Here is a 13,612-nt window from a genome sequence, read left to right as displayed (position 1 = left end):
TATTCATATTCATATATATGCATATATGTGATCTTCATCGTGATATGATCTAAATACATGTCGAAAATAAACATTTACCGCTGCAAATACATTCGTTTATAAATGTACTGTTTTTGCATCCATCATTCTTCATAAATGTCATTACCTCTGTAGATTTAATCTTTTTATGCGAATCACGGATGATAGGTTTAACACAATCTCTATTAATCGTGATTGTTAAACTTATTAAATATGTATTAGGCACTGCCACTGCCAAACGAGGTAAATTCCTATGAAGCATTGCAGCTAGTGGGATATGCATAAATATAGGTTTCTCTTTGGCCGTTTAAATTTACGCTTACATTCTAGCTTTTGCTTATATCATGGAGGTATTAATATCTCCATGCTTATGTCTAAACCGAAATCCAGCCATCACTTCCCGCATTGATGCCTTTTTTCTTCAATATTTATCTTTCTAATCTGCATATAGGCATAGACATTAAAATAAATAACAAAGTATACCATCGTGCTTAGATTCAGTATTTCGTCTTTTTATTGGATCAGCTTCAGGGATCACAATGTTTACATTTTACTATTCTATTATTTACACATAATAAATTAACAGAAACATTTTAAATGTAAGTGTATACATATACGCATGATTGATCAACAAAGTATACAAAGCGAACAGCGAAATTTTCTTCGAATCGTTTAGATGCTGAGTAATGTGTATGCATTGTTGAGTGGCATTTCAACGACTATATTATCGTTACATTTCCATTATATGTTTTTAGTCATAACCATGTATTTCACGATGCATGCGATAATAGAGAAAATTTAACATTTAGACATTGATCACTGTCATGTTATAGGCACATCATTATCCGATGATAGATCGTTCAGACCTTCAACCTTATTTATACGCAGAAATAACTCGCAATTTCATCTAATCATTTCTTTTTTGGAAATCTGATCTAAGAAAATGATTACGGGTTACAACATAACGACAGGTAAATTACTTACACGTTATAAATTACAGTCTCTCGGAAAAACCTTACAAAATCAATAATAATGATATTTGTGATAAACTACAATAATATAAATAATATTATCATTCGATAATGATAAAAAGTAATATTGATTTTTTATTAAGTTTTAAACAATTACCTAAATACAATATCAATAGAAAATTAAAGGTAACATTATTACAAGATTGTTCTGAAAGTTGACATTAAAAGGTATACAATTTAAACATTAGTAAAATACGCCTTACTTGTGCACCCAAGTACCTCAAGAATATGCTAAAAGAAATCAGATACTTTTTAATTTTGTGTAAGATGTAAGAGCGTCTACACTTAATCAAAACACGTCGCAGTGAATCAATTGTTGCGTCAGGGGAATTAAATTGATTATCATGCTACGATAGTTTCTGGATTAGGAAAACATTAATTTAATTGAATAACTCTTAATTAATAATATCTATATAATCCAGCACTTATATCATTTTTCTAATGAACATTAACGAACATACGCCCGCACTCACGCACATCTCTCTTCAACATCCCTCGTACACTGTGCACCTAAATGACCTTACAGAATTTGAATTTATTGAAAGAGAAAAACTACTATCGAATCGCATGCTCGTTGGCGCCAAATGATATTTAACCCATTTTTAGTTTCCCTGTTGTCTACGCGCTTAATTAACATTCAAACTTACAAACTATACTCCCATTATTTACCATTGACTAAACACAAGACTTGACTATTAAACAAAAACTCAACAACTGGTATCCGAATTTGCCATTGAAAAATAATGCGTTCCATACGCATTTGAGCGCGTAAGTCTGTAATAATATTTTTTTTAAATCATGTTGAATCTATGTCATAACCCCTGTCCCAGTGTAAGAGTATAGCATTAAACAAGTTTAGACATGAACAAAAATACATGTGAATGAACGTCCGTAGGAGAAGTTCCCAAAAGACTTTTCATTTGGACATTACGCTAGCGGCTTCATAACTTTCATCTTCTATAGATATTATAAAGCAATTCACACCATGATGGCAGACAAATTATTAAAGGATAGGATAAGAGTATTTTGGTATGAATCTCACTAAGAATAACTCACTAAGTCTGAAGCCTTGTTTCCAATGAGGTTCTTCTAGTGGTGAATTGGGCAGTGTGTGTAGGCGCACCCTACACTGTGCATCAAGAGCGTAGGTCCAGTTAGTAATATACAAGACACGTAAAATATACATCGTTTTCATTTCAGTAGGCACTTTACGCAACAAGACGAGAGGACGGTGGTTCTGTGGTCATTATAGCGTGAAGACCACAGTAAACACTTGGGCGCTTAACCAGAATTGTCGTTGTCGATGGCTCCCATCCTTTTGCGTAAAGTGCCTAGTGCCTATTATGTTATAAGTCATAAGTCACTCACTGGATAACGCAATGTCACTACGCGCGCGCAACAGTCGCGTAGTCTAGTGCTGAACAGGGGGCGAAGTTGGGTTCGTTGTACGACGGTCGTGCGACCGTCTCACTGAGTGCCCAGGTTTGTATAATTGTTCTTTAACATTTGATTAATGTTTATTTTACTATTAGCTTTATCATTATAATGGCGGATGCGCACAAGACAATTAGCATGCATAATATCAGCATTACTCTATCAAAAACGCTTGCCAGGTCCGTCCATGTTTTTGTTAGTTCTTCCTCTTTTTTCTGTTCCTCGATGTGCTGGTTAAACTTTCTGATGTCTTTCATTAACTCTTTGAACTCGGATGACGCTTGAAGTGCAGGGGACAATGTTTTGTTTTTTTGTTTATCTTCACTGATCACAGGAAAGGGGGACACATGGTCGACTCTCTTAAAACAAGGGGGTGGTGTGTAAGAATCCAGGTCCTTATACACTCCAAGAATTGATCCTAAGCCTCGGATGAAGACCTTGTGAATAAATTCATTGACAGGTTTGATGTGCTGTCCGAAATGAAATTTTAGAATAACCGATGTTGCCACAACAGAGAAGCATCCAAGAGAGATGATCAATGTAAAGAAACTTGCTGCAATAAACAGAGCAAGACATGAAATTATCAAGAGAATAAGCATGTAATTATTATATACATCGTAAGTGTGAAATTAAGACTATTGGCACGAAATTGTGTAAGTCTGTCTTTGTGTTGCATTGCATTTTGTAACGTGAATGTAACTGAATGGATCATGGTGTTCATCTCATGGTTATTTTTTCCGCAGGGCCTCGTGTTTGATAGGTTTTGATCAATTATGACATTCTCTTCTTGTTTTTTTTTTTGTTTTTTTAACATTTCTCCAAAGTTAATTAAGTAGTGCCTTATTCATACAATAATAAAATTTTGACGTGATCAAAATTTACCACCAACGTTATTTTCCACTTTTAAAACGTTCAATAATAATTTTGTTATTGAATGGTTTGTTTTGCCGGGTTTTGCGTATCGTGCAAGAAGTCAAGCAAAACTTGTTTTACTATTTATTACCGCGTACCTTATCTGCCTATATCTACACAAACAACATAGTTACCTTGATAGGCCTATTTCATTCACTGCCACATTTAACCCCATGTTTTCGTCATATATTTTGTAAGCCAAAATTTATCTCTTTATGTCTGTTAAAAAAGTATTGTCTCTTAAAAAATAACCCCAAAAAATCATAAAATATTTTTGAAATTAGCTTAATGTTATTGAATGGTTTGTTTTGCGTATCGTGTGCAAAAAGTCAAGCAAAACCTCTTTGACTATATATTACCGCGTACCGTATCTGCCTACATCTACGTAAACAACATCCTTACCTGTATTTTGATCTTTATTTATTCAAGACATTCCAAGTTATGAAAATATGCTGGCGTGAGACTTCCAACCCTGGACTTTGTGCCCTCTCATATATGTAAAAAAAAAATCCGCCCCCTAGGGAGGAGTATTGGACTGGATCCCCTACATTCACCTTTGCCGCAAAATGTTATTTCCTAAATGCTCGAAAATGCATTCAGGATCTGTATTTGTCTTTGAGAATACATGTACTTCGTGTCGTCCACACCAGAGGGCATTCATATTCCTGTCTGTTTACACGAACCTTTTCACACTGGCACCGCATGAGCTGGCAGTGTGTACGCGTCATTTGATCTTATCCGGCCGAGAGCCTTTATGAAACGACATATTCACAGTACTAGTGCAGCTAGTTGGTGTAGGCCTACATTATGTTACCATGATATTGTAAGTATTGTAGAAGGAGAACTTTTGGAAAGAGGACTTTTTACAAAGGTAACAAATAGTATAGGCCTAAATATATTTTATAATATTATGGCATTACATGGATTTTGGTCCTTAAGAATGAGAGCGTGAGACAGACCCCAAATGTGCGAGTCTCACACAATGCGTAAGACTTCTAGCGCGCCGCTGAATGAGACGCGGTTTTGACGTGGGCACCGTGTGAATACAACTTTAAAATGTGACACTGAGTCAAGTGATCTTATTTGGTAATATATTATGTTCAAAGAAGAATACCGGTACGAGATAACACTTGAATGATGTTCAGTATTGTAAGTGATTTTGCCGCAGACTATAATTATCAAATTGTTGCTAATTACGTGTCTCTCGTTATTTCATTTCGTTCGATTTAGGTCGCTACCGTTAAAGTGACAAAAAGCGAGTAAAGTGAATAAGATTAATGAAATAAACTCACCAATATAAGGGGTCTCGTCAGATGGAGGTAATGACTCAGCGATCAGTTGTTGAAACAGTACGATTGCTAGCAAAGTGGTGATAGAAAACGAAATCTTCTCTCCACATTCTGGAGGTAAGTAGAATACAAAAGCAGCTAGAAATGAAAGTAAAACGCAAGGCGCTAGAACATTTCCAACATAGAATTCGGAGCGGCGGCTCAAACCGATTGTCATGGTAATATCAGTAAATGGATGTGGGCAACAATCGTACTTGATGATGTTCTTCTTAAAAGAGACAAAATCTAGGCCCCAGACTCCATTCTCGTTGAAGTAATCCTGGTTGGCCTCCTCACCCTGTAAGGCCTCTACGTCAACGTGGTGGCTCCCGTATGCCCATGATCCATGCTTAAAATAACAAATTTGCTTGTCGAACGGGAAATACTTTACATTCATCTTGCAGAATGCAGTGTAGATGGCCGGTGTTGCCATAGAAACAGTACCATCCGAAGTAATGGATAATGGTACAGTGTTTTTCAAACGTTCGAAGCCAGTGTCCACGCTAGAAATAAGAGCAGAACTGTTAATCACACAGTCGAGAAACAATGCAATTAACGTAATATTACTTATCATATTTTACTAATTGTTTACATACTATAGACAAATTTTGAAAATACATCCTTATATGGACTACCAACTTATTTCATTTGATAAAACATTTAAAAAAACGGCCATTGGACCATTTTGAGTTCGAATCTCGGTGGTAGGAAAATATATCTCTTTAAACACCACCAAAAAGAGAAATTTCTTTGATTAATACCCAAATGTATTTCAAAATTTTCTGGGTTAAGTAGTCTATACAATTTTTAATTCCCTTACTTGTTGTAGAGTGTTATGTCTGGCGTCCAAATTGATTTTTTTGAAACTTTTATTGTATCTACCCCATCGTATTCTGAGGCGTTCCATACCATAAGTTGATCTTGCCAAGTCTGAATCAATAGAAATGAAAATTTGATGTAATAGTTTTCCCTCAGAGGGGTCTGCCCTAATGCAATCTGGTATCGATTACTTTTGCAAGATCTCATGGATGACGTTATATTAACATCTCCCTGACAGTGTAACAATTATCATGGGGTAATAATATTAATAATCTACAAGAAGAAGAAGAAGAAGAAGATGATGATGATGATGATGATGATGATGATGATGATGATGATGATGATGATGATGATGATGATGATGATGATGAAGAAGAAGAAGAAGAAGAAGAAAAAGAAGAGAAAAAGAAGAAGGAAAAGAAGAAGAAAAAGAAAAACAAAAGAGAAAAAGAAGAAAAAAGAATAAGATGATGATGATGAAAATAATGATGTGATGATAATGATGATGATACTGGTGGTGTGATGAGATGATGATGACGATTAAGGTTACGATCATAATAAATGTTATGTTATATTAATATCAAATATCAAATAATAATGTAAAATAAGAAGAGGAAGAAGAATAAGACGACGAAGAAGAGAATGAAGAAAAGAAGAAGAAGAAGAAGAAGATGATGATGATGATGATGACGACGATGATGACAATGATGATAACGATAATAAGGATAATATATTACAGGTTATATTAATATCACTTTGACAATATAACAATTATCATGGAATAATAATACTAATAATATTCCAGAATAAGAAGAGGAAGAAAAAGTAGAAGAAGAAGAGGAAGAAAAAGAAAAAGAAGCTGATGAAGATGATGATGGTAATGATGAGATGACGATGATGATGACGATTATGATGTTGATAATCATTTTTATTAAAATGATTATGATGATAATGATGCTATAATAATAATAATAATATAATTATGTAATAATAATATGATATCAATAATAACATTGCTCATGAAATAAAAAATATAATAATAAAGTAATAGTATTTCTATTATTATTATACATTCAATGGCCTAATATAAGAACAAGCGAAACGTAGACGTAGCGTAGATTTTGTTCGTCAAATTTACTTATTATTTTAGACGATTACATTTTCCATGAAAAACACAGACGTAACACAGTTAAAACTGTTACAGAGTTCAGATTTTATATTTTTATTGTTTCTTGAAAATTACATTACGTTCTAACTCGCTAACGGTTGTTGTTGGAATAATGTACTGTATTCGTTTTAACCGTAGTCATGTTATTTCAATAATTTAGAAACTGGGTGCCTTTAACCTTTGTAAAACCTATTAATCCATTAGAGTTGGTGAAACCTTAATAAACGTACGGTCGCCTCGAGAATATACATACCATTGCCATCCATCCGTTGACGGTAATAAATTGTCGTCTTTCATCCTGAAACAAACCATAAGGGAAACTAGAACCGACTTTAATGACAGCAACCACTGTAAACATTTTTATTCATTGCCGCATAATACTTGGTTTTAATTCTTTAATAATCATAATATTATACTGAAGCTACACTTTTTTAACAGTGGCACCTCAATATAAAAGCATTTACACGACCAAGGCCTATTCCAAGAAATTAAAAAACTGGATAAAATACATTGAATGGAATAAAATATTACAACTTGTTAAAAATGTAAAAAAAGAAAGCGAAATATAATACAAACATTCTTATAATAGAGTAACTCCAACACTCAGCGCTTTCTTTACATCGACCAAATTTTAAGAGTATTTATTGCCATTGCAGCGTGTTTAGTGCCATTTTAAAAATAATAATAAATTATAAGCTTCCAGTACACCAAGTGGCATATGGTACAGATCTCAATTATTGGTATTTGGTTCTGAGAAGAACTGCTTGGATTTTACTGTCATGTTATTCACCATGTTTTACATGGTAAATCATTCTGCAAGGTTGTTTAACAGATCACTAATAGTAATACTAATAACATCAAACAAAAAAGTTACATATAAATAAAAACAAAAATTAGAAAAATGTTCAGCTTATGATGAATGTAAATATTAGGCCTATGATGAATTTGAATATAACGAGTTGTATAATCAACCTATTACAATAAAGAAATGTTATAAGCAGATGTAGCACTTTTGCACTTTTCAGACTATTTAGGCTTTTCATCAAAACAAGCTTTAATACACAGTACACTTGCTTAGCTTATCTTTGAATTTCCATTTAAAAAAGACGTGGCGCATCAGGCACACAATATGATATAACATCAGTTGGACTGAACGGTAAAGAGTTTGCAGTGTCATCACTAATTTTCGCAGTGCCATCAATAAAACATGACGCGTCGCTCCTGGCACACTCACTGAGTGTAATCGCTATAAAGTGACGCTCTCGGAGCGCGATCACCTAGAATGTGTTGACGCTTCTGGAAGTATTATTACTGTACGTAATTGCTGACACGCTCGTAAGGTAGAAATTATAAGTGAGTAATATTATTACTAAATGGGTGCGTTTGCAGGATCAACACGAGTGGCTGCGATATGCTAACAATTATTTTGTAAATATACCATTGTAGTAAAGACAGGCTTCCCACCGTCATTATCATATGAAGATCGTCTGGTTTCAGATTTTGTCACCAAATTGTGCACACCCTCGTGTTTTAAACATATTTTAATTCGTTCATAATATACACTGCAATATTGTATGTCTCTGTCGAAGCTCACTGCTTTTTATTTTACGATTTTTTGCAAATTTTAAGTGCTGGGCTTTTTGTTTTGATTTTTTTTATAAATATTCTTAAATATATCTTAAATCAAACAATAATTACTCATTTCTGTGCAATTGATGTACGCTTTAGCCCTGTTGTCTCTTTTAGTTGTTATTTAATTTTTAACTATTTAAATATTATTTGAATAAAAAATGTTAATTATAGACCCATAACTGTTACTACAACCTCTATGAGGTTCAAATGAGCTCCAATTTCATTAAGTATTTTAACATGTATTTTACCTGCTTTATTGGTTTTTTTTTATTATGATGAAATTAATAAAGATTGAATTGAATATTTTATAATTTTAATTATCTTGACCTTTTAAATTTTACATTTTTAAACTTATATTTTTATATTATAGCTAGGCTTAATCATGTCGTTAAGTTAAGTTTGCTGGGAATCCAGACTTATGTCATGGTGACTCTTTTGCTGTTTTGGCCCCAAGGCACTTGTCTGAATAAATAAATGAAATGTATTGAATTGTCATACTAAATGATTCGCAGTTTTGTCATATTCTACTGATAACTTTGCAAGGACATTATGCCTAAGTTGCGAATGAATTACAACCAAAAGGTAACAGCAGACTACACTGTTGGTACGCTCGAAATGTTAAAAGGTAACGAGTGCTGTCAATGTTATTTATATTACTGTTTATAATACTTTTCAAAGGCTAATATTAGACTAGGTTTAAACTACGTTTATAGGCAATTTAAGATAAAATGTATATATGGTTTTTAAGTACGCTATTCACATCATTAGTTGCTAGCGTATTTCATATTATATAAAATTAGAGTAACTTCTTTAAATCTTTTGGTATTCGTTTAAGAGAGATATTAATTCATTTAAACAATCGCCCAGAGTCTTTTATTTATGCCTAAAAGGGTAAACGACTGCCCTGGTCTGTAGAAAAAGAAAATAAATAAATAAATAAATAAAATAAATAAATAATCGAGATTCCGGTAATTTCACACGACTAGTAAGTACATGTTTTTGTGCAGCTCAGTGTGTTTCATTCAGTTTACTTACTTAATTATAGTAACAATTTATTAGATACACAAGTAAGGGTAAAACTTCACTGTAAATTGCTTGGTTTTGTTTTTGTTATGCTTTTTATCTGTTTGTTGTTTTTGAACTGTCTTTTGCTTTCCTTTGTTTATATTTTATAATCTTCTTTGGTGCACCATCAAAGTGGTGGGTGCCACTGATCTGGTGAAGCCAAAAAATCGTAACGTATCGACATAACCGATGAAACATTGGTATAAAATGATTTTCATACTCGCGTCATCAATATTGTTGATAGTGCATTAAAAGTTGGTTTTATGGTAATAAATTCACTTCTATCGCATCCACTTAGATGCTGATGTTGTATGTAGGTTGGTCTATCTACGTGAATCCACGTCGCATCTATTCCATCTGGACGGCGTCGACAGAATGCTAAAAGCTCGGGGCACGGTACTAAATACTAAATAGTACTACAATGATTGGCATGAGCGTTCTGGATTTACATATTACTTGGAGGCTAATTCGAGAAAGGAAAGGCGTTCATACGAAGGTGGCGCTTATTACAAAATTGTTGCGTTGCTTTTCATGATGCTACACAGTCTCGCATGCCAAATCTTGGGATTTACAGTTTTTGTATACATTTAATGAATAATATAAGCGCACATACCCAATGCAGTAGCGCTTAATATGCTACTGAAGAAAGAAACCAAAATTTACCGTGAACCTTAAAGCTACCAGAAAAGAAAAACAACACATAATACATTTACCTGTTGATGTTTCTAGAAGAACTTAGGCTATATGAATACAATTGAAAAATAGGCAGTACTGTTTTTATGAAGACCAACTCTTTGCATTTTACATCTTACAACTCCATGATAAGACGCTTTTTACTTTAACAGACCTGTACTGAAACAATGCACCCTGTCATATTTGTTGTCGAAACAATACGATAATGCCAGCAAGATATAAATTATAATCTCGATCCACTATACAACTATTTTCTAGTACGCCCTCTTGTGAAAGTTTTTCGTTTCGACATTGTATTGATTTTTTTTATCTTGATATGAATAAATTCACTGAAGTGCATACGTCAGTTGTTTTCTAAAGCCTGGAACACCTCGTATACCTATCAAGCCTAATGCCATTATTTGATCAATAGTATACTAGTATATGCCTGAGACATATTTGATAAAATATATTATAAATATACCAGTTATATCTGATCAAATTTTATTGAGTCCGATAAAAACATTTGATGACTCGGTGTCCCAACTTGCAGTAATCATTGAATGATATGTATTCCATCACGACAATAACAAGGCGCAAGCTTGGTGGTCTAGAGGTATGATGCCAGGCTAGTGAGGCAGTACTGTTTTTATGAAGACCAACTCTTTGCATTTTACATCTTACAACTCCATGATAAGACGCTTTTTACTTTAACAGACCTGTACTGAAACAATGCACCCTGTCATATTTGTTGTCGAAACAATACGATGATGCCAGCAAGATATAAATTATAATCTCGATCCACTATACAACTATTTTCTAGTACGCCCTCTTGTGAAAGTTTTCTGTTTCGACATTGTATTGATTTTTTTTAAAGTTATCTTGATATGAATAAATTCACTGAAGTGCATACGTCAGTTGTTTTCTAAAGCCTGGAACACCTCGTATACCTATCAAGCCTAATGCCATTATTTGATCAATAGTATACTAGTATATGCCTGAGACATATTTGATAAAATATATTATAAATATACTATTTATATCTGATCAAATTTTATTGAGTCAGATAAAAACATCTGATGACTCGGTGTCCCAACTTGCAGTAATCATTGAATAATATGTATTCCATCACGACAATAACAATTTCTTTCAACACTGCAGTACCCGCTGCCCACTTGCACTCGAATTCAACCCTGGCCATCAGGCGCAAGCTTGGTGGTCTAGAGGCATGATGCCAGGCTAGTGATCTGGAGATCGTGGGTTCGAGTCCCACCCGAGAACAACTTGCGATTTTTTTTCGCAGTTGTTTTCAAATGTACTGAGTATTCGGTACATTTCCACGTCAGGTAGGGCAAAAAATTACACCTGTAATATGTACACCTTATTAAGTTTTTTGTGTAACTATTATATTGTAGGAAGAAACAGTTTTGGTACTCTATTTGGTACATGTTTACATTTTTCCACTGAGGTCAGTTGGGCCAACATCGCAACATCCCGATAATAGTTCTGCAGGTGTTAGTGTTCAATGAATATTAGTGCTGGTAACCAAGCACGATCTTTATGAACGCTCTCAATGAAGAGTGTGTAATTACGGTACGCCATTATTTATTAATACACCATGCCAACAGGTCGATAACCAATGTGAACTATAATACAAAACAATTAATTGAGTGTTGGGCATTGATTCTAACTGTATGATGTAACAATATGCCTCTGGTTATGTTTAATCAAGCTGTGTTTCCTGTGCGCCCCATCCCTAGGATATTGTTGCATGCTAAGTTCCCACAAATAAAAAACATACGCACACACATACGTGCGTTTGTAAAACAGCAAGTGAGTTTGTAGGACATGCGTGTATTCCTTACCCTGTTCTGATTGGTCACTTTGTTTGATTGACACATCCGGAAAGATTCATTGCAAGGCAGCATTACGTCTTTCAGAAGAAACATCAGAGAGCTTTCGTTATCTCTCAGATCACTCGAGAAACAATCCGCCAAGTGTATTTACCGCTCCGCAGGGGCGGATCCAACCGGGAGAGGGGAGCACGTGGGCCTGTGAAAGCCCCTCCGAAAAATAAAAAAGAGGGAGAAAAAATAGAGAAGAGTTGAAGGGAGGAAAGAGGAAATAATGAAGTGTACCGATGAGTTTAGTGGCGGATCCAGTAGTGGGCGAAAGGAGAGCTCGATTATTTCGGCACTAACTAATTTTGAATTTTCTACTGATTGACGACGAACACAACGCTATATATCACCGACACCGATTTTTTTTTCCAACGATTTCATATATCGAGATGTAAAAAAGCCGAAAGGCGGAGACCCAAGAGTGGTTTGTTTTGAGATTTTATTTTTAGGAAAGAAAGTGTACAAACCCAACCCTAGCTGGATTAGTACGTAGCCATCGGATAGTGTACTGTACAGTACGCATTCAGTGTTAAGGTTTTGGAGAAATTATGGTTGAGATATTGGCAAGGACGCAATTAAATTATTCAAAATATGTTTTTAGTCTCATTGTTATTTGTGCATTTAAGGCCCTGGAATTTATTGAGTTGAACTCGCAGTTAGTAGGCCTATTGTAGGTTTATAGAGAGGCTCCGGTCACTCGCTAGTGGCAAACCCCTTCAAGATATGATGCCAAACTTTTTAAAGTTATCAAATCCTTTAAAAATTCTCAAGTTAAATTTAGCAAGCAATTTAAAGTAATCAACCGACATTTGAATCACCATTAATTAATGTCAGTCAAGTCAAGTGCCTCTTCAGAAACGGTCCAATGAAGGCATTGTGTCTATTACGTTAATTTACCTCTTTATTTTTACTGTACAGTATCTTTAAAGGAGCTCACATACCGGTACTATACAATCACATGACGTCACAGTCGCATGTACTGTGTACTGTATATATTTATAAGGTACGCACTTCATCCCAATTATTAATTTAATTATTAATTACTTGAAGGGATCTTTAAGTTCACATGATATTAATTACAATGCATATAAAGTAATTGTATTGATTATACCTGGAGTATGCCTGGGTTAATTTCTTGGCCAAATACTTAATCGAATCAATAACTAGTCGTAACTGCAACAGGAAAACGAACAAAAGAACTGCGATTGTGTCTTTTTGTTATTAACATGTCCTGTTTAATGCACCAATTTGAGAACATTCGTTGTGGTAGTGCGGTAAAAATATATACCGCTACCGTAAATTGGACATGATGGAACATCGTAGGCTACCCTGTAGCTTTTCAACGAATAAAGTCCTATAAAAGTCATTATGTAATAAAACTCCTTCGAACCTGCGACCTCTCGCTGAAAAGGCGAGCGTCATAACCACTAGACCACGAAAACTTCATGGTTGAAAAGGTCCAAATAACCGTCGGGAACATTGTATTACACAATGCTACGCCTCAGGAGGGCGTTCGGCCAGATAAATCTGGCAATATGGCTAGAAATACTGTCGTATATTATATATGATATTGAAGGGAGTTCCTTATTTAAACAATGTATATGTACCTTTGATGATTTATATTATATTTAT

General features: G+C 34.4%; 1 protein-coding gene across 4 annotated transcripts in view; it reads right to left on the bottom strand.

Moving 5' to 3' along the window:
* Positions 1–509: 509 nt before the first annotated feature.
* Positions 510–13,612, bottom strand: part of LOC117105354 (neuronal acetylcholine receptor subunit alpha-9-like) — a 17,045-nt gene continuing 3,942 nt past the window's right edge. Inside the window, exons 1-6 of one of the 4 annotated variants that reach the window (XM_033246479.1) lie at positions 13,092–13,113; positions 11,945–12,131; positions 6,964–7,008; positions 5,544–5,653; positions 4,688–5,226; positions 510–3,036 (exon numbers count right to left, since the gene is read on the bottom strand). In XM_033246479.1, the coding sequence (XP_033102370.1) occupies positions 2,567–3,036; positions 4,688–5,226; positions 5,544–5,653; positions 6,964–7,008; positions 11,945–12,028 (1,248 nt within the window). In that variant the 5' untranslated portion in view covers positions 12,029–12,131; positions 13,092–13,113 and the 3' untranslated portion in view covers positions 510–2,566. Of the gene's footprint in view, positions 3,037–4,687; positions 5,227–5,543; positions 5,654–6,963; positions 7,009–10,120; positions 10,251–11,944; positions 12,713–13,091; positions 13,114–13,612 lie in introns of those variants that run through there. The other 3 variants (XM_033246478.1, XM_033246480.1, XM_033246477.1) reach the window with 3 other exon arrangements.

The sequence above is a fragment of the Anneissia japonica genome, unplaced genomic scaffold (assembly GCF_011630105.1).
Source record: "Anneissia japonica isolate Jap-2015-1 unplaced genomic scaffold, ASM1163010v1 scaffold287726_len2788222_cov184, whole genome shotgun sequence".
Lineage (NCBI taxonomy): Eukaryota > Metazoa > Echinodermata > Crinoidea > Comatulida > Comatulidae > Anneissia > Anneissia japonica.
Note: the sequence above shows the minus strand (reverse complement) of the source record. Positions and strands in the feature narration are given on the sequence as shown.